This window comes from Lynx canadensis, chromosome A1 (genome assembly GCF_007474595.2).
Source record: "Lynx canadensis isolate LIC74 chromosome A1, mLynCan4.pri.v2, whole genome shotgun sequence".
Lineage (NCBI taxonomy): Eukaryota > Metazoa > Chordata > Mammalia > Carnivora > Felidae > Lynx > Lynx canadensis.
The window spans coordinates 226616020-226637837 of record NC_044303.2 but is presented as its reverse complement, the minus strand read 5'-3'; the positions used below and the strand labels follow the sequence as shown (position 1 = coordinate 226637837).

Below are 21818 nucleotides of genomic sequence, written 5' to 3'. Positions count from 1 at the left end.
AGAAAGTTAAGTCACATAAAGTACTTATAGCAAAGCACTAAAACCTATCCCCTGTTAATTTTGAAGGAGAAGAATGTGGCCAAGAGTTTCTTTTCTTTTTAAATTTTTTTTTAATGTTTATTTATTTTTGAGAGAGAGTGCACAAGCAGGGAAGGGGCAGACAGAGAGGGAGACACAGAACCGGACGCAGGCTCCAGGCTCTGAGCTGTCAGCACAGAAGCCGACGCAGGGCCCGAACCCATGGATTGCGAGATCATGACCCGAGCCAAAGTCGAACGCTTAACCGATGGAGCCACTCAGGTGCCCCAGTGACCAAGAGTTTCAAAACAGCATATACAGACTCTTAGGAAACAACCAAGGGAAATATTTAATATAAATTTGCTTCATCAGTTATGGTGAACTCTAAGGCAAGACTTAAGACTTCACTTATTGCTTTATGAAGCTCAACAATTTCCCAGATCAGACGCTGAAAAACACATACATTCCAGATGTAGGCCACATGGGATCACACACACACACACACACGCACACACACACAGAAAATAACATTTGCTATGCTTTCGATCTCTTCAGGTGATACTCTTAAATTTACAAATTTTTCCTCATGAATCAAGTTTATTTAACTCAATCCGAAAAGGAATTTTTAAAAAACACATCCTGCTGGTCAGGGGAACAAGTCCTCAGTTAACAGATCCCCAGTGTTAAATTTCGCAGGCTCGTTACGGCACAAAGCAGAGAGGACGGCTGCCAAACGCAGGGCCTATAATTCAGCCGAGAACTGTGGGCCTTCCTGGGACTGCAAACAACCACAAGTGGTGTCTAGGAGTCCCAGATGGAACGAGGGGGCTGTAATTCCAGGTTTGCTTGGTTTTTCCAGTTTGTGTCATAATTTATGGATCCAAGCAGGGTTTTTAGTGTGTTCCCATGGGAAGAATTATTTTCTTTGCCCTTGCTATGGCTACCATGGCGTTGTATCAACTCAAACATTCAAAGGGCAAGGGGTAGCGAAAGGCAAGGAGAATTCATTAGAAGATCCTAATGATTTCTGAGGTGAAAAGTAAAGAACATAGGCGGAGGGTCCTCTCTGGCATTGCTCAGAGGAGCCAACAGATCCCTCCAACATAACCTTGTGGCTCACAAAACACAAGTGGACAAACAGACGTCTGACCATATCTCATCCACCGTATGACCCTGTGATGCATCGCGCTGGGAGCACACAGCCCTTCTCCTTGACTTTTTCCACGTCTCTCCAGCACTAGGATGGAAACCTGAGGTCCAGAAAAGTTAGACCGCTTGACCCAGCCAACGGACGCCACAATGTCCTTGGAACTCAAACATTCAAGCTCCTTAAGAAACATAATGCTGCTGTTCAGTAGAATGAACTTCTGTTACTTCACAGATTATACTGCCCTTTCTCTTACCTGAGTCTCCTACTCGGCAAAATGTGTTTAAGGGTAACGATGTGTAATAATACACGTGAAACATGTCACCACATTGCCTGAAATATAGTAATTCTAAGTGTTGACTATCTCTTCTACCCTATTGAATTTTTCAACGTGAAGACCTTCAACCCTCTCTCAATGCCACAGTGCTATTAATTATTTAAACACCCAGTGGTGAGTGCGCCTGCCTTCTCACTCCTTAGGCAAACACAAGCTGTTCCCTTTCGAAGCTCAGAAGCTTCCAAAGGGTGGGCTTTCGCCTCTGTGTAGGTGCATGGTTGATACACGCTGCCGGGGACAATAAAAGCCTGAGCCAAGATACCAAGGGCTCTAGTGGCATTTGAAGCTGGAAATCCTCGACTGTGTGTGGTAACTTGGACACCTTAGCCCAGTGAAAGATACCCCAGGGGACAAGAACGTCAATCTCATGACGCGGTTCTTCAACCGTCCTAACAGACAAGCCCAACTCGAAAATCCACTAAAAATCTTTTCAGAGCCGGCAGGGTAAACACTGAACTGTGTGGCGCCCAGGCCTGTAGGGGAGTAAAGATGTAGTTCACATGCGGTCAACAGCAGTGTCTCACCTGGCATCTTCGGGGGATTCCGCAATCAGGTGGAAGGTCCTATCGGCCATGATGATGTCAATCCCGTTCTCTTTGCTGGTGTTATCTATGATCTCTCTGCAAAGTAACACAAGCATCAGATGCAAATCAGGGCTACGGGATCCTTAAGAGGAAGCGAGCAAAGCAATTTCACCAAACAGATGGCTAAGTTGGAAACTGTAACCGAAAAATCAAACGCCTACTTCAGCCCGACCTTGTGGCCTCCGGCGGGGCCGGGGCTCCTCTCTGCTCCTGAGAGAGGAAGGCTGAGGCCGGGGCCAGGGCTAGGCGCCTGCTGGACACTTCCAGGGAGGAGTCTCTCTCCTCACTCTGGCCTGCCCAAGACACGTCCCTGCCGAGACCCTAGAAGGCTTGGGGCAGGAGTCCCCTTCTTGGCCCGCACCTTCCCTTGGCCCCTCTCACTGCTCTACAAGGGAAGGACCCCCGACGAGGGGATTAGTCTTGAGCTCCTTCCTAATTCCTCATGGCTTCCTGCTGCGGTTTAAGGCCTTGGCCAACACGTGTGACCTCGTAAGGGAACATTATTTCCATTGGGGGCTCAGAAGATTTGGGTGTTTCTGGATCTCCATGCCATCCCGATCTCATCCCAACATGCCGTGCACAACATTAGAGGTTTAAAATCGATGGAGCAGGTTAACAAGATCAGGATGAAATACAAGCAGGTGTTGAGATGGGACCAGATGGTAAAATATTTGATGAAGAAGGGCCTTGGGGATAAAGCCAGCTTGCTTTGCCAACCCAAGTAGTACCACTCTTCACAGTAAAACACGGATTCCACATCTACAAAACTCAACAGGCTTGCTAGTTAGAAAAAATAAAAACCTTACAGCTAGAATCACACAAGATAAAATATTTTTAAAAGTCAAGATAGTGAGAATTCCTGCCCTTGCTGAGCAGGAGGCGAGAGGTGATAAGTGGGCAGCCACCAGCCAAGCGTCTGGTTAGAGGGGCCTCTCGAGTAGGGCTCCAGGGAAGTGTCCAGACCGTGTCATACTGGACCAGCCGCTTTGCCTCTTGGGAACTCAGCAATCTTGTATGTAAAATGAGAGGGGACACGGATCTAGTCGTAAGGCTGTGCGTCTGAACCACAGTGGCCTATCCGAATCCTGGGAAACTTTCAGAAAACCCAGGTGGGTGCTCTCTGGCGGGGGCAGGGGGAGGGCAGGGACCCACACTCGTAAAAAGTTTCCCTGGAGATGAGTGAGTGATGATATTGTCAGGGTCACAGTACACATCATCTGGAAACTCCGTAGGATAAATGTGGTGGCATCATCAGTGACAGCGAGTGAATGAAGAAAACGATGGAGGGGAATGTTGTATAAACTGCCAAAGACTTGAGAGATGGGTCAATTAGTTAAAAATTACAGACCTTATTTGAATTCTGATTTGAAGAAATAAACCAGCCCGAACCAAGGAGAGCACTATCGCCTCTATTTACAAGACAACTGGATAAATTTGAACAATGACTGGAGTTTGGATGATTAAAGAGTTATTTTTTAACTGTTATAGTGTGATTATGTATCGAGAGTCTTAACCTTTAAGTGTCTACTCAACTATTTAGAGATAAAATTATATGATGTATGTTTTACAGAACAGTTAGTAAGGGAAGGAGTGCAGGGTGGGGTTATGGGTGAAACACTTGCGGCCTTGGGGCGGGGGTGGGTCTCTGCTGAAAGCTAGGGAATGACCACAGGCACTTCGTTATATTCTCCCACTTACTCCCGCATAGGACTGAAATCTTCTTTAATAAAATGAAACATTTTAATTAATCTCAACAAAAAATCTTAATGTGGCGAAACCCTAAGAATTTAATGTCCTTCCTCTACAGAATAGGACAGAAATGACCGCATGATAGCTAACATCTCCTTAACTCTGGAATTCTCACAAAGCACCTGGAAACGGGGCTTTATCAAGCAGCACAGAGTCAGGTGCATGAGGAATATACATCAATTTCCACCACTGAAATTCTCTCCGCCCTCCTCCTCTGAGCTTCCTGGCGTTTGTGGGTGAGCCTTCTGTGGGGTGAATCAGGAGGAAGGACAAATACACAGAGCTGAGAGGCAGAGGCACAGAGCTGTGTCGTGCTATGAAAATTTCTTGTAGGGTTTAGACTCCCGATCCTACACACTCACTCTTGTTCTGGAGCCTGGGCTCCTAACAAACCCCGAGGGGCAGCCTGGAAAGTCTAATACTCTGCTGTCTGCACTTCATTGTTTGCCCTTAAAATTAAATGCACAAAACGCTTTCCCTGTTTAACCTCCCACTTTTCAATAAAAAAAGTTCAAGAGTTGCCAGTGCTGGTTGGAAACAAAATGCTAATTTCAGGTCTCGTGATTTCAGGAGTTAATCTCATGTCTCGAAGCTTATTTTACTTATTTTCTAAATATGTATCAAGCTACCCAGTTGCCGCTAAGTCCAACTTCCTGAATTTTTAACTAAATAATAGTCCACTAGTCCAGTGATTTGGTTCTATACAAGGAGGGGGGGCAGAAAAAGGGGGTTTGTTGGATTCAAAGCCTAGCTCTGTTCCGGTCATTGCTGGGAATGAAGATGGCTGGTATATCCCACGTTAGTAAAAGACAAAAAAATTCATTCCAAAAAACACTTCTATGAGTGAAAGGTAATCAAAAAGGGAAAGGAACGGGGGAAGGGAAGGGAAGGGAAGGGGGGGGGGGGGGGGGGGAGGGGAGGGAAGGGAACGGGGGAAGGGAAGGGAACGGGGGAAGGGAACGGGGGAAGGGAAGGGAAGGGGGGAAGGGAAGGGAACGGGGGAGGGAAGGAAGGGAAGGGAAGGGAAGGGTAATGAAGGAGGGAAGGGAAGGAAGAAGGAAGGAAAGGGAAGGAAGGGAAGGGAAGGGAAGGGAAGGAAGGGAAGGGAAGGGAAGGGAAGGGAAGGGAAGGGAAGGGAAGGGATAGGGAAGGGAAGGGAAGGGAAGGGAAGGGAAGGGAAGGAGGTAGGTAGTGAAAAGGTACAATCTCCCGGGTATAAAATAAGTCCTGGGGATGTCACATACGGCTTGGTGACTAGTTGATGATACTGTGTTGCATATATGAAAGTTGTTGAGTAGATCTTAAAAGTACCCAACAGCAGAAAACAAAATTTATAACTATGGACGGTGATGGTGATGGATGGTTTAGTCTCACCGTGGTAACTGTTTTGCAATAGACACAAATGTGGAGTCGCTATGGTGTACGTCTGAAACTAACATAGGTCAATGATACCTCTAAAAATAAAGCACAAAACCCAAACACTCCAGATTGGCAGTCTGTCTCCAACTTAGCAATCTGCTTATATAAAAGGACTAGAAGTGGTCTGTGGACCAATAAAAAGATTCTTAACCAGTTGTTCAAGATTCCCAGGCTTCCTGCATACGACCAATCACATTTCCGACAGCCAGTTGCAGGCCCGGCTGGCATCTCATAAACGACAGCCAGATGTCTGAACGTGCCCACAGAAAGTGAACTGTTCACGAAGTCACTTCCCCGGTTTCCTAACAATCCGGTCCACTGAAGTGAATGACTGGGGGGCACTCAACCCCTACTCCAGCCCGCGGACCGGTGGCTTTGGAGGAAGCGACACCCACGGTCCGGCAGCCCCAGAGCGCCACCCACCGGGGCCACCTGCACAGTCCATCGACATACTTTGCCGTGCGGACTTCCAAGGTGCCCTTGAGCTTCTCCTCACTGTCGTTTTCAAAGTACATCAGCTTGGACTGGCGGAGGACAAACCAGCGCTTCTTCCAATTTCTCCTGGACAGTGTCGAGGAGCCGCCGCCTTTTTTGTGGAGCCAGCCTTGCTTGAGGGCCTCCTGCTTAGAGCGGAACCACAGGAAGGTTTCGTCCTTGAGCACGCACCAGCGACGTTTCCAGGAGTTCATTAAGCCACCTGTGGCCCCCACATTGGGTGGGGAGGGATGCAAGAAAAGTCGATCACATTGGATGACAAGTTCAGCAGGTTTCGAGGTTCTGCCTCCCCTTCACCTCACACCCAACCGACCCACCCCCGGACGCCCCTCAACGAAGCCTCGGTGCCGCTGGCTTGTGTTCAGGAGGCGGAGGGGAAGATGTTACACTAGCTTGGTTGGACCACACGGGAACGCTGTCCCTTCCTTATGTCCGGAGCACTTCCTACTCAGCTGGGAAATCCTGGTGAAGGGCTATCAGAAACGCAAATGACGAGCTGACACTCTAACCCCCAGTATGAGTCAAGGGCCATGGTGCGAGAAGCATTTCTGTATGTATGGATCATGCGGATCTCAAATGCCCCAGAAAGGAGAAATTAATTTAAAATGATGTCAAAGAGGGGCGCCTGGGTGGCTCAGTCGGTTGAGCGTCCCACTTCGGCTCAGGTCATGATCTCGCCGTCACGGAGTTGGAGCCCCACGTCGGGCTCTGTGCCAACGGCTCAGATTGCTCAGCCTGCTTCAAATTCTGTTGCTCTCTCTGCCCTTCCCCCGACTCGTGCTCTGTCTCTCTCTCAAAAGAAATAAACATTAAAAAAAATTCTAATTTTTAAAATGGTGTCATTTTTTTTTTAATTTTTTTTTTCAACGTTTATTTATTTTTGGGACAGAGAGAGACAGAGCATGAACGGGGGAGGGGCAGAGAGAGAGGGAGACACAGAATCGGAAACAGGCTCCAGGCTCTGAGCCATCAGCCCAGAGCCTGACGCGGGGCTCGAACCCACGGACCGCGAGATCGTGACCTGGCTGAAGTCGGACGCTTAACCGACTGCACCACCCAGGCGCCCCAATGGTGTCATTTTTAAATGGTGTCAAAAGTTTACACATTCCTTATTTGGTCAATGTGGGGATCAAGACTGAAAACTTACACAGGAAAATAAAATAGGACTTTTTCGGGTAAACATATTCTTTTCGAAGAAAAGCATCATCTGAAAACGGTTTATATGTAAAATGTAGAAGATTTAGAATATGAAACAGTTGTGACTAGGCCTTAACAATGAGAATTCAGGGGCGCCTGGGTGGCTCAGTCGGTTAAGAGTCAGGCGAAGCTGACTTTGGCTCAGGTCATGATCCCACGGTTCATGAGATCAGTCCTGTGTCAGGCCCTGTGCTGACAGCTCGGAGCCTGAAGCCTGCTTTGGATTCTGCGTCTCTGTCTCTCTTTGCCCCTGCGCCCCACTCACACTCCATCTCTCTCACTTACTGAAAAATAAACCTTAAAAATTTTTTTTAAAAGGAATAAAGCAAAAACATGAGAACTTTGCTGTAACTTACTTACTAGAAATATTTTTGGTTAAGAGAAGGCAGACAGAATAAATTTATCTTTCACAAGATAAAAAGTATTTCTAAAGGGCGTCTGGGCTGGCTCAGTCGGTGAGGCATGCGACTCCTGATCTGAGTTCGAGCCCCCACACTGGCTGTAGCGATCACTTAAAAGTAAAATCTTAAAAAAAAGTTCGACTCTTTTTTCTAGCAGAATAATTTTATCTTAGTATTCCAGATTTCCCGGGTTGCCTGAGCAGCTCAGTCGGTGGGGCGGCTGACTCTTGGTTTAGGCTCAGGTCACGATCTTCTGGTTTGTGGGTTGGAGTCAGGCTTTGTGTGGAGCCTGCTTGGGATTCCCTCTCTCCGCCCCTCCCTTCTCATGCTATCAAAATAGACCTCAGTATTCTAGATTTCCCAAGGACACTCAAAGATGACATCTTAACCACCATTAATCAAAAATCTCTTAACAACTCCACCAACTAATCTACTTCATTAATGTATTATAAAGTGACAGGTTTTTTATTTTTATTTTTTTGACCAGCCAGTAATAAAAATAAGGCACCCCTGAACATGGATACTGAAAGAAGAAATAAAGAAAATGCTTTCTTTTACAAATCACATATAACTTGAAAACAGACCTTCTCAGATTAATTTCTTCAACGATTTGCTTCAATGACTACAGACCTAAACCTCACCCTGGAACAAATGAAGCCAGGACGACACTGGTCGTGCAAAGGGACCTGTTGGTGTGCAAAGGGACCTGTTTTTGTCGCACACACCGATGCCTTCTTAAACCTAAAGCATTTCGTGCTCACCTAGCTGTGAAGTCTGTGACCACACCCTGCTCCAGAGCGGTTTCCTTCACAAACTACAAACTCGCAAAGGGCTACCGGAATTAGACTTTTGCTTTCTGATTTGTGGCTTTAATCTGGGTTTCTCAAAACAAGCCCGGAGGAAACTGTAGGACAAAGTTCTTCTATTATCTTATTGTCTGTGAGCGATAAAGGCGAAAAACACTGTACGACGACAGACGAGGACAGACAGGGCTACGACTTACTGTGGTAAGCACGGAGTAACTTACAGAACTGCTGGTGAATCATTTTGTCGTACGCCAGAAACCAAGATTACATTGTATGTTAATCACACTAAAGTTAAAAAAATGTTCTTAAATGATAAAGCTGGTTCAGTCATTATTATTTCCTCTGCTGCTCCTATGTTCTGAACGGGCCCCACTCCAACTCTGGGTGCTGTCTCCATACTTCATCATGGAGAGAATATGATCAATGCTATTCATCTAACTGCAAACGCCTTTAGCAGACTATCGGGCTGGTGAAAACTCACTGATGCTCATGAAATATAATCTGACGGTCAGATTTTCTTTATAATTGGTTTCTCTGAAACTTTTGGTCGCAAATTTGTAAGCGCCTTATTAAAGATTAAATGATGATGTATCAAAGATTAAAAGGTGATGCATTTAGGGGTGCCTGGGTGGCTCAGTCAGTCGAGCGTCCGACTTCGGCTCAGGTCATGGTCTCACAGTTCGTGGGTTCGAGCCTCGCATTGGGCTCTGCTGACAGCTCAGAGCCTGGAGCCTGCTTTGGATTCTGTGTCTCCCTCTCTCTTTGCCCCTCCCTCACTAGTTTTCTGTCTCTGTCTCTGTCTCTCAAAAATAAATAAAAACATTAAAAAAAATTTTTTTAAAGGTGATTCATTTTGGGGCGCCTGGGTGGCTCAGTTGGTTAAGTGTCCGACTTCGGCTCAGGTCATGATCTTGCAGTCTGTGGGTTCAAGCCCCACGTCGGGCTCTGTGCTGACAGCTCGGAGCCTGGAGCCTGTTTCAGATTCTGTGTCTCCCTCTCTCTCTCTGACCCTCCCCCATTCAAACTCTGTCTCTGTCTCAAAAATAAATAAACATTAAAAAAAATTTTTTTTAAAGGTGATTCATTTATATAATTTGTTTTATTAAGAGGAGTTTGCCAAAAATTTACTTGCTTACCTTCTTGAGCTTTTAATGCTTTAATCTTTTCTAAAAAATGTTTATTTTCGAGAAAAAAGAGAGAGAGAGAGAGAGAGAAAACAAACACAAGTGAGGGGCAGAGAGAGAGACAACAGAATCTGAAGCAAGTTCTAGGCTCTGAGCTGTCAGCACAGAGCCTGATGTGGGGCTCAAACCCATGAACCGTTGAGATCATGACCTGAGCTGAAGTTGGATGCTCAACCGACTGAGCCACCCAGGCACCCCTCATTGTTTAATCTTACAATTTTGATGCTTTGAATATAGCTTTACTTTTCCCTAATCTCATTTGCTTTAATCAGACAATTATGCAATAAGCCAATGTCATATATTCTAAGTAAGAGTGACTTATAGGGAATTTTTAAAGCTCATTTAGGGAACTAGATTAATTAGGGGCAGGGGAAATATATTAATAATAAAAAGCTTATATTTATTCTGAGAAATGCATGACAAAATCTTTTTTTTTTTCCTTATACGAGACAATCTCAGAATGCTGATTCGATACTTATTAGATTAGGTTCTGATTTGCGATTAATTTTTTTCTTTCATCGATTATTCCAATGAACACTTGATTGCTTGGTTAGGATTTTTCAACCTTTTTCATTCAGCACAACCATAAAAATTTCCACTAACCAGTGACTCCAGGAAATAGGAAGATGGTCCCTAAACTAAACCCGGTGGGGTTTCCATGAGCGCCTTGGGGATCTGGGGCTGAGCACAGCAGAAATTTGAAAAGCGAGTGACTGATGTTAGTAACTAGACTGATGTTGAAGACGGGGACGGAAGTAGCAAAAAAAAAAAAAAAACAAAAAGAGAAATCAAATTAAAAGAAAAACGTAAGTGAACAAAAGAAAAAATACAGAGGAGGACAAATGATATGAAAAAAGAAATATGTCAGTAGAAGACGAGAGAAGCAAAGAACAGAAGGAACAGGGAAAGGGAAAACAGAAGAAAAAACTTTTCCATGAAGGAGAAAAGAAGGAAAGGCAAAGCAAATGAAGAAAGACAGCTGCAGAAAAGAAAGTGAAGAGTCAGAGAAGACGCACTCGCTGACCACGAAACGGGGAAGGGAAAGAAAAGGCAGGGCGGAGTGAAGGGTGCCATCCGGCAGACAGTGGTTCTTATCCCTGCCTCCTCCCCAAGATCCAGACCCCTTCCCGCGTCCAGTCGAGGGGCATGTGGGAAACCAGGCAGTCCCTTCCTTCAGTGATCCAAGTGAAACTCCTACCAAAACATGGTGATGACGGTGACTTCTCACACTCCCTGTCACCGATTCAGAAGTCAGAGTTGACAACAGGAATAAGGTAGGACTGTAAGGTTCTAATTAAGTTCTTTTCCAAAAGCAGAATGCTTCCAAGTCCTTAAGTATTTTATTTTTTTAAGTTTCTGTATTAATTTTGAGAGAGAGAGAGAGAGAGAGAGAGAGAGAGAGGATTCCAAGCAGGCTCTGCTCTGTCAGCACACAGCCTGATGCAGGGCTTGAACTCTAGGACCAAGAGATCGTGACCTGAGCCTAAATCAAGAGTCCCACACTTAACCCACTGCGCCACCCAGGCGCCCCCGAAGTCCTTAAGTATGAAGGGTCAGCTCAGTGCGTTCAAAATTTAATACTCAACACATACAGCCAAAATCCTCATCATGAAGGATGGGGCAGACAGCAGGTGTCATAAGCAGTCAAGGCAAGGTGCACCATTCTCTCAAATCTTTACTGTTCCCCCATGGATATGCAGGAAACCCTTCTGGGTTCTCGGACACTGGTGTGGGAGGGAAAAGTGTAGTGTATCATTACAATGGGCTATACCAACTCCTGCAGAAGCACGTGTGTGTGTGTGGACACGCGTGTGTAAGAGAGAAAAATTAGGGGCAGGGGAGGGGAGATGTAGGAAGAAAGGAAAAGAGCACAGAAATGAGATGGGGAGGCAAGAGAGAGGAGCGAGGGATGGAATATGGTGGCAGGGGCTGCACCCTCTGTCCTAACACGGTGCACCAACTGTGGAGAGTCAAAGCAGCTCTCCATGCCATGATCACGTCACCCATGTCATGGCACCAGGGCACCCTTCACTCACCTAAGAGGACCTAACATCAGGGAAGGGGTAGGGGGAACGGAGACTGACGTTCCTGGTGCCCCTCGATCAGCCCAAGCAGTAAGGCTCCACCCCCAACCCTGACACCCTGGTGACACAGGCCATACCTTTCATGTACAGAAAGCTGTGGAAGTAAGGCAGGGTGACACAGCTATACACAGAGTCCCGCCGGTAAGAAAGCTCATCGTCTGTATCAAACCGAGAATCAAAGTCCTCTTCGCTATCTTCAAACTGGACAAGGAGAAGACAGAGAGAGCCAGTGGTGAGCAAAACAGAAAAAGCAACAAAAATGCCCAGCCATCGACTGACATTGAACAAAACAGAAACTGACAAAGAGGCGACACGTGGATTCATACCATTACAACACCGGTGGTCATCAAAAGAATCTCCAAATACTGACTTTTAAGGTCGAATGGCCCACCCAATGGATACATAAAATGCGAGACAGACTTGAATCCAAAGGCTGTTCTAAAAACACTGCTGTTCAAGGGTATAATTTTAATCAAACCATCCTAGAGTTAATTCCCTTTAAATTACTATGATAAAAATATCTTCAAGTCTTAGAAAATCAAGGGGGTATTTAATGCGCAGTCAATGGGGGAAAATTAGAGTAAACTATAAATAAACCCACAAGTTGGAAAGAGCACATATAAGCACTAAACGGTCCTCCCTTACAACCCGCACAGGGTAGAACATCCCGTGGGGTGGACCGTGAAGCTACCGGAAAGGCCGCTTCTCCAGGATGCCCTTGGCAATTCTAGCTCTAATTCCGAGCAGGTCGTATTTCCCAACCTGCTCAAGGACAGACCCGGCTCAAGTTTCCACGGACAATGCCAGTTTCCTTAGGCTCGGGGCAAAACGCAAAATTGCAATTCCGGGCTCTGTTCAACCTACAACAGGCACCTCGAAGTTCCATTTGCTGATGCCACTGCTTTCGGCAAGAGAAGGGGGTTTGGGGAGCATCTTCAAGAGCCTGCCTTGGAAATCTTGGCTCGTCCTTCCAGGAGAGGGGGCACCCAGGGTGTGGACTGCAGACCCCCCTTTCCCCCCCACCGTGGTCCGCACTCACCGAGGACTGCGCCCCTTCCGAGCTAAAGCGGTACGCCCCGGAGCTGTTGTAGGTGCCCACGGAGCACCGGTAGTCCGGGGACCACTGGCTGCCGTACGAGTTGGAGAAGGTCACGCTGCTGCCCGAGGTGATGGCGCCGTCCTCGTAGTCGTCCTGGTCGTAGTCGTAGTCGCCGTCCGGGGAGGGGAGGCCCCCGCCGTTCTGGGGCAAGCAGTAGGTGGGCTCCCCTCCGGACGAGCCGCGTTCCGACGGGGCGAGGAGCACCGTGCTGTCCGCGCTGGGGCTCGTGGGCACCACCGTGTCGTTCATGTAGGGGTCCTCCTCCGAGGACTCGTCGCTGGTGCGGATGCCGCTGGTCCGCTGGTCCGAGTGGCCGCGCTCGCTGGGGTTGGGCGAATCCTTGAAGGCGTCGTCGTCCGCCTCGAAGCCCTCGTCCACCTCCTCCTCCGGGTAGGGCTGGCTGAAGTTGAAGCTGGGCTTCTCTGCGCACGCGCTCTCCGCGGGCGCCGCCGGCTCGCCCGAGAACTCGCTGCCCACCGACAGGGAGCGCTCGATGTTGCGGACGCACTCGTCGATCTCGTCGAAGTTGAGCGACTCCAGGAACTCCTGCGCCGCCCGGCACGCCTCGTCCTCCAGCCTCTTGAGCTCCTGGTCCCGCAGCTGCTGCAGCTTCTGCAGGGAGGCCTCGGTCAAGGACAGCTCCTGCCGCTCCTTCATGCGCTGCAGGTCCTCGATCTCCTTCTCCAGCCGGAGGATCTCCTCCACCTGCTTGTTTTCCTTCTGCTTCTCCAGGTCACGGCGCAGCTCGGCCTCCCTCTGACTCTTCTGCAAGGCTTCCAGTTCTTGCTGCTTCCTCGCGGCTTCCTCCTGGGCCGAAGAAGAGGGAAGAGGTCAGCCAGGGTCACTGCGAGGAGGGCAAGCATCGTTCCTCCTTTGCAGTCAAGAAGCGTGAGGAGAGGTGGGTGTTAGGGAAAGACTGTGTGTGTGTGTGTGTGTGTGTGTGTGTGTGTGTGTGTGTGTGCCGCCCCCTCCAAGCTGATGCCCTGGAACCTCATCTTCAGTACCTCAGAATGTGTATTTGGAGACAGGGCTTTTATTTCTAAAGTTTATTTTGAGAGAGAGAGCGAGAGAGCGCGCGAGGGCACGCACAGGGGAGGGACAAAGAGAGAGGGAGAGGGGATCCCAGGCAGGCTCCGTGCTCTCAGCCCGGAGCCCCACGCAGGACTCGATCTCACCAACAGCAAGATCATGACCTGAGCAGAAATCAAGAGTCAGTCGCTTAACTCACTGAGGCCCCCGGCCACCCCCCGAGAAAGGGCTTTTAGAGAAGTGACGGAGTTAGAACAAGGCCATGAGGTGGTGACTGTCACCCAACGACTGGTGTCCTTATAGGAAGAGGAGACTGGGACACACCGAGACACCAGGGATGCACGCACACGAACGTTTAAGACCTCAGGAGGACACAGGGAGAAGGTGGCCGTGTGCAAGCCAAGGAGAGAGGCCTCAGAAGAAACCCAATCTGCTGATAACTTCCTCTTGGGTGTCTAGCCTTCACGATCGTGAGATAACCATTTGTTGTCGAATCCACGTAGGCTGTGGTATTTTGTTATGGCAGGACTAGCAAACTAATACAGTCTTTATACTTGGTTGTAATGGGTTGCATCATAAAGATCTCCTTTAAAATTCTTCTTGTAGCTTTATACTTTATTTTAGCTTCAAATCCTTGATTCAGCGTGTTTGACGCGGGAAGGAAACGGATAGACGAGAGGCCGCGTGCTCGTGGCACTCTTTACCTGTTGGGCGCGGAGCTCAGCTTCTCTTCGAGTCCTCTCTCTTTCTCTAAAAACAGTAAAAAAAAAAAAAAAAAAAAGTGAAAATAAACCGAAGCAGAGAAAACATCCTAGAAGCACTTTTCAGAGAGAGCCAACTTTTTAAAAAAAAATGCTTTGCTCAAGACAACTTAAAAAGAATGAAGGATGGGACCCTTATCCTTTGGTAAATTAATCACTCTGTGCATGAGTAAGAACGCACAGAAGTCGGCTATCAATGCTACCAAGGAATTTTATCCCCAAGCCGCCAAGAGGTAATGTTTCAAATAGATGGTTCTGCAGCATCTATTGGGAATTCTTGCTGCAAGAATAGATATTGACTTTAAAACTCAAAAGGCGCCCTCCTCATCCGAGCAAGAAAGCCACCATACCTCTCCTCTTCCTCCCGTTTCCTCTGTTCCTCTTCCTCCCGTTTCCTCTTTTCTTCCTCCTCCCGTTTTTCCGCCAGCAGCTGTCTGTAAACTCTCCGAGCGATCTGACCTCGGAGTTGCTTCTGCAAAACTATGGCTGCTTTTCTCAGGTGCAAAAATCTCTTCCTCAGAAGGAACGCTCTGTAATTCTTCTGTATGGTCACCACGCAATAAAGGACCTTTCTGTATTGCTTCCTGAAAATGAACACAGAGCAGCACAACAGAATTGTTGAGGTAACGAGGCTCCGAGCTCTCCAGGAGTTTACGTTAATGCTACAAGACAAAAGAACAGGGCCTATTTGGAAAGTCTCATTATAGAGATGGGAGTGAACAGGAGGCCCCTTTGGACAAAACAGAAGAAAAACAAAAGAATAATAACAAACAAAGCTAAAGTAAGAACCCTATCATTGTCTTGGCTAAATAAACCCATAACCCCTAATGCTGACTCTGAATGGTCTTGGCAGAAGTTGGGTTGTAAACAGGACCAAAAGAGATTTGATATGGTCTCCTGTTCCCATGATGGGGGCAGGGGGAGGGGGTGGTGAAATGCCACAGCAGGATGGTTTTGTCCCTCAGAAAATGTCACGGCATGGGGTTTCATGTGGCGCTCAGGTCCGCAGAGATGGACAGAACTCAAGTGCACCAGACCAGAAGCTGCCTCGCTGGGCAAACACTGGAGAGCGGGCCTCTGTGGACGCGATGAGATAATAGCAAAGTCCAAACAACCAGACTGCCCGCAGCTTCCATACACGATACAGAGGAACTGGGTAAACGATTTAAATATCTCAGCACTGTCCTCGCCTGCCATGGCTCTAATGGAGATACCAGAAGGCCCCTTTCCTACTTTCTGTCCAGGTCAAGCCAACTGGGCATCTGGCATCACTAGTTACGAGCACTGACCCGAGACTCTCCATAGCCTGGTCCTAACCTCCATCCAGGTCTACTGTAAATGAAAGCAAATGACAGGGGCTGCCCCGCCCGGGGACACATAGTATGGACGCCCTCCTCTTGGCGCTTGATGGCCTCTCCCCTCCCCTTACCGTGCTAAGTAGCCCAAGATGTGGGCCCGGATCACCATGGCTGCCCTCGTAACTTCCTCTTCCCGCCACTTCTCCAGTTTCTGCTCCAGGGATTCTCGGAGGAAGACCTGACGGAGGGAAAGTGACACATCAGAAGCAAAGAACGTGGCTGGTAAAAGGAGATTCTTTCTGGGTCAGAGATCTCTAGGCGAGGTAAGGCTTTCTTCTCTCTCCATAAGTTTGCTCCAAACACACAGCCGTGCATTCTAGAACTCAAACTCCAGTGCTTCTCAAATTCCCCTTGGGGAAGGGCTGCTTTGTTTTGTCAACTTTCCCTCTGTCATGTACTAAGACATTTGTAAAATATAGTAAAAATATGTTATTAGAAAGAAAAAGCAAAAATATGGAAAAGTCCCATTTTGGGGGGTTATTATTAGATTCAATAGTCATAACGGACTATGAAGTTGCCATTAAAGTTTATAATCACTTATCTCATCATGGGACACATAGTTCATGAACCAGCACCAGTCCTACACGAAGTATAAGTCACAAGAAATATAGAGAGACACCCTATGTTAAAAAAAGGAAAGAGGGGCGCCTGGGTGGTTCAGTTGGCTAAGCATCCAACTTTGGCTCAGGTCATGATCTCATGGTTCGTGGATTCGAGCCCTGCATTGGGCTCTGTGCTGGCAGCACGGAGCCTGCTTGGGATTCTCTCTCCCCATCTCTCTGCTCCCCCTCCGCTCGCACTAGCTGTCTCAAAAGAAAGAAACTTAACAAATAAATAAAGAGCTTTATTTAAAAAAATTGAAGACTGAGTTTGAAATTAGAATGGCACCATTTCCACCCCGTCTCAGTTTGGCCATCACAAGAATACAGAATTGAGACTACAAAGATCGTAGCTATTGGCTGGCCTGTATCTGGGAACAGACACCTGAATCCCACACTCATGACATAAGGGAAGTGTATCTAATTACTGGCATTGTATCAGAATTCCCACGATTTGAAAAGATGTGAAAATATTAAGACCCTCCCTCAATCAAGGTAGCTTCTAATTGTGTAATTTCAGAATTACTGCATGCATAAGAAATTCTGAATCATTCCCTAGAAAAACTAGGTGCCATGTTTTTATGCTCCTCTATTAACAGCGTGGAAACATTTTGGTGGCAGTGGGCAGGGGGCTAAATGACACCCTCTCTCATGATGTTTTGATTTATGCTCCGGTGAGTCATTCTAGCCTATAATGATGCATTATGTTTTCTTAATAGCACATTTCCCCAGACTCTGTTCTGTCTCTTCTGACATGTGGGCAAAAAAGCAAATAAAGATTCCTACCACCACGTGACTCACGGAAGCTTTACATACTCCCACTCTGGATTCCCGAGCACTTGGCAAAACTCTACGACAAACAATTCTCCTAGAAAAGTGTTTCACGGAACCCTCTTCCTATAACTGCAATGATACGCTCGGTTGATGCATGAAGAGACTACATCTTTGGCAAAAGAAAAAAAAAAAAGGACAGAAGCTACAAGTATAAGGCTTATTTATTTTTAACATGTTTATTTTTGAGAAACAGAGCATGAGTTGGGGAGGGGCAGAGAGAGAGAGAGAGAGAGAGAGAGAGAGAGAGAGAGAGAATATCTGAAGCAGGCTTCAGGCTCTGAGCTGTCAGCACCAAGCCCAACTCAGGGCTCGAACTCATGAACTATGAGATCATGATCTGTGTTGAAGTCAGACACTTAACTGACTGAGCCACCCAGGCACCCCAGCTTATTTTTTTTAATAATAAAAAGTTTTCAGAAATAGGAATCTGTTTATCAAAACCATGGATTAGAAGTAGTTTTCATCAAGACTGGACTTTAAGTATTTTGACTTCTTTGAGACTATTTTTTCAATATGAAAGATCTTCTTCTAATGCTGTTGCTTTGATGAGCATTTAAAAGTAAGAAAGTCGGGGCGCCTGGCTGGTTCAGTCGGTTGAGCGTCCGGCTTCGGCTCAGGTCATGGTCTCACGGTCTGTGAGTTCGAGCCCCGTGTCGGGCTGTGCTGACAGCTCAGAGCCTGGAACCTGTTTCGGATTCTGTGTCTCCTCTCTCTGACCCTCCCCTGCTCGTGCTCTGTCTGTCTCTCTCAAAAATAAATAAACATTAAAAAAAATTTTTTTTTTAAAGTAAGAAAGTCAAATCTTGGGGAAGCATGGTAGTGGGGAAGCTATGATGAAACAAGTGTCAGTTCTAACGAGCAATATATTTGTTCCATGAACAAATAGAAAGTTTTATGAAGGAAAGAGTGTCCCACACCTTATCAGAAGTCTACGGAATGCCACGGCTTGAATTACAACCAGAGAAATACCTGCTTTCGTGTTAAGTTTCGCGCCCATCACAAAGAGCTCTCTGCTCTGCCTACTAAATTTACTTCCACATCTTTTTCTAAACTTTCTTTCACTAACCTCAAGGACAAACAGAGCAAATTCCTTCTAGAGACCCAACTCAGCTTCATTAAGAACGTCCACCCCCGGGCGCCTGGGTGGCTCAACTGGTTAAGCGTCCTACTCAGGTCGCGATCTCACAGTTCATGGGGTCAAGCCCTACGTCGGGCTCTGGGCCGACAGGGTAGCGCCTGCTTGAGATTCTCTCTCTGCCGCTCTCCCGCTCATGCTCACTTTCTCTCTCTCAAAATACATAAATATAAATAAAAAAAAAAATTAAAAAGAACACCCAGTCTGAATTTCTGCAACGACACAGAAAGTCACATCACTTTTCCCGGCGCAGTGGTGACCTGCTGTCACGTCCCCGCCTTCCTGGGATGAGGCCGAGATGGAGTCGGCACGACCCGGCTGCTATGAACAGACATGCTGCCCTCGCCAGGCCCTGTCAAGCGGCTTAGGAAAGGGCAGTGCCCACTCCAGGGACTGCTCAGCTGAACTCCACTCATACACGAACAAGCTCCTGTGGCTTTTTTTTTCATCCTTATCCTCATAGCTCGAGAGCCTAAGGATGATTCTAGTAAGATGTCTATAAAAATAACCTCTTGCGGGCTCTGTTACCAAAGAATAAAGGGGAAAAGGTCTGGCTATGTAGTCCAAGTGGTCAGAGAACTGAAACGTGTCAGAATCACAAGGCAGCTGGGGCGCCTGGGTGGCGCAGTCGGTTAAGCGTCCGACTTCAGCCAGGTCACGATCTCACGGTCCGTGAGTTCGAGCCCCGCGTCAGGCTCTGGGCTGATGGCTCAGAGCCTGGAGCCTGTTTCCGATTCTGTGTCTCCCTCTCTCTCTGCCCCTCCCCCGTTCATGCTCTGTCTCTCTCTGTCCCAAAAATAAACATTGAAAAAAAAAAATTAAAAAAAAAAGAATCACAAGGCAGCGAAATCCAAACCAGGTCACCCTCCCCTCAGCCTCTCGGTGGGGACACACCTGGGAATACCCCGCACGCGCTGTTCACCGGGGGGGTTCAGGCGGGACTCTCACCTTTAGTACGAACACTTCCCCAGCCGATATGAATCCTTGCCTTCCAAGAACTAAATGTGTTTTATGTAAGCCAACTAATTCAGACCTGGTGCCACGTTTACTTTGCTGACTACAATACTGTCCCCCCCTTTCCCTCTGTCACGTACGATGGAAATTTCTTTACCAGAAGACCCAGATGGTCATTAGTTTCAAGGCTTTCAATACAAAGACCTGGCAGCAACAACAACCAAAACACATACTGGTGTATAATTAAGTCAAGCACTGGTCGAGGTCAAAGCTATTTAGTGGACACAATCGCAACGCTCTGATGTTTACATTTACTTCCCAGTGTTTCTGTGAACGGTCACGCTTCCGTCCTACTTCTACTTCCAATGTGTCGCCAATTAAAATGTAACTTCCCTTTAAAGATCTCCTCCTCTGCAATGCTTCCCTGAGCCCTTCAGTCCACGGGGAGCCCTCTCCTGAAGAAGCTGTGTCTTTATTTCTAGAGGCGATGATACCATATGGCTTATCGTTTGGACATGCATGTCTTCTCTCCCAGCAACGCAGTAACCTGGAGGGCAATGCCCGTGTCATTGTGTCTGTGCGTCCCCTGGGCTATGCCTGGCCCCAAGCCTTGCTTGGGCCTGATTTTCATAATGTAATTGTAGGTGAAGCTGGACTGGTCCTTGAGAGCTCCAAGAGGTATTATGTGAGACATCACGATCTCTGCTGTTACTCCACTGTATAAGGCAGCAGCACAGGGGGAATACATCAGTTGATCGAGAATGCAGGATGTTTGTGATTGAAAAATGTCAGAGCAGATTCATATTGTGTTGCCAAGAACTCCACTTGAACCGTCTTATCTAGAAAGTTTCCCCCCGGGTGGCTAAATGGGGAATTTCCTCATTCCATCCCTCACAGATTTTTAGCACTTGATAGATCACTGACTGAGCTCCCAGTAAGGGCACTGTGAAGAAAAACACACAATTAAGTCTACATTCTCTACTGGGGATTGTAGAGAAGGCACCAGGTGATGCCAAGATGGCACGAGAGCACGTCAAGGGTCACGGTGGGACTGAGGTAGAGAGGAGGGAGCTTGACTTGGTCTGGGGGGGTGTTTTTCATGTGGGGTTCAATGGAGAACGTCAAAGTCCATATCTAAGCTGAGACTGGAAGGACGGGTTAGCTAAATGGGTGGGATGGAGCGGGGAAGGAGTAGAATTCCAGGTAGAGAGACCTAGAAACCTGTGAGGACACATCCTAAGGTGACCCCCCAGTGAGTTATACCCCTGTTTAATCCTGCAAATGTGGGTGGCACCTCCTGAGACTTCCTTCTAGCAAAGAGAATACGGAAAAGGTGATGGGATGTCACTTCTGTGAATGTGTTAACTATGTAAGACTCCCTCGGACGAGACGACAGCGAGATTCCCCTGCTGGCCTTGAAGAAGTCAGCTGCCATGTTGCCAGAGGGCGCTGGAGGGATCACATGGTAACTGTGGGGGGCTTCTAGGAGGCGAGAGCAGCCCTAGGGGGCAGCCGGCAAGAACAGGGACCTTAGTCCTACAACCGCAAGTAACTAGACTGTGGCCCCACGTGAGCTGGGAAGAGGACCCGAGCTCCAGAAGGGAATGCAGCCCGGGAGACTCCGACCGGGGACCTAGCTGAGCCACACCTGGGCGTGGGACCCATGACACTGTGAGATAATGGACGTGTGTGGTTCAAGTGACGGGGTTAGTGGTAGTTTGTTACACGGCAATAGATAATTAGCAGAATACCTCTGCCTGCCATCTCTGACCGGTTAGGTGTTTGGATCTTAAATCCCTGGCAAGGAGGACGTTCCTCGAGAGTAGAAGAGTTAGGTCCATCCTACACTTTCCCTTGCTGAGGGTCCCCAGATGAAGCCTCCGTACTTGTCGTTGAGGTTATGGACTGAATGTCTGTGCCCTCTCCATCCCCCAACACGATGGGATTTGGAGGGAGGACGTCTAGGAAGTAAGTAGGTTTGGATGAGGTCAGGAGGGTGGGGCCCCATGATGGGATTGGTGCCCCAGTAAGAAGAGGGCGAGAAGCCAGAGCTCTCTCCATGTGAGGACACAGGAAGAGGGCCCTCACCAGAACCTGAACTCACTGGCACCCTGCTCTCAGACGTCCAGCCTCCAAAGCTGTGGTAAATAAATGTCTGTTCTTTAAGTCAGTGGTATTTTGTTACAACAGCCCGAATGGACCAGGACAATCAATCATTCTCCTTCTCCCACTCCCACCCTTTTTTTTTTAATGTTTATTCATTTTTGAGAGAGAGAGAGCGCAAGTGGGGGAGGGGCAGAGAGAGAGAAGGGAACAGAGACTCTGAAGCAGGCTCTGTGCTGAGAGCAGAGAGCCCGACGCGGGGCTCAAACTCACAAACCGCGAGATCACGACAGGAGCCCAAGCTGGAAGTTTAATCACCTGAACCACCCAGGTGCCCTCCCTTTTCTTAAACAAAGATTTTTTGGCTAAAAAGAATGTCACAGGGGGCACCTGGGTGGCTCAGTCAGTTTGGTGTCTGACTCTTGACTTTGGCTTGGTTAATGATCTTGTGGCTTGAGCCCTGCACAGGGCTCTGCGCTGTCCCACAGGGAGCCTGACTGAGATCCTCACCCTCCCTCCCTCTGC

The 21818-nt window shown here is 47.7% G+C and overlaps 1 protein-coding gene across 1 annotated transcript in view; it reads right to left on the bottom strand.

The window, feature by feature from the left end:
- Positions 1-21818, bottom strand: part of MYO10 (myosin X) — a 207524-nt gene that overhangs the window by 18735 nt on the left and 166971 nt on the right. The window contains exons 22-28 of the mRNA XM_030332238.1: positions 15740-15846; positions 14661-14894; positions 14254-14299; positions 12461-13327; positions 11499-11622; positions 5708-5951; positions 2027-2122 (exon numbers count right to left, since the gene is read on the bottom strand). Coding sequence (XP_030188098.1) covers positions 2027-2122; positions 5708-5951; positions 11499-11622; positions 12461-13327; positions 14254-14299; positions 14661-14894; positions 15740-15846 — 1718 coding nt within the window. The remainder of the gene's footprint in view (positions 1-2026; positions 2123-5707; positions 5952-11498; positions 11623-12460; positions 13328-14253; positions 14300-14660; positions 14895-15739; positions 15847-21818) is intronic.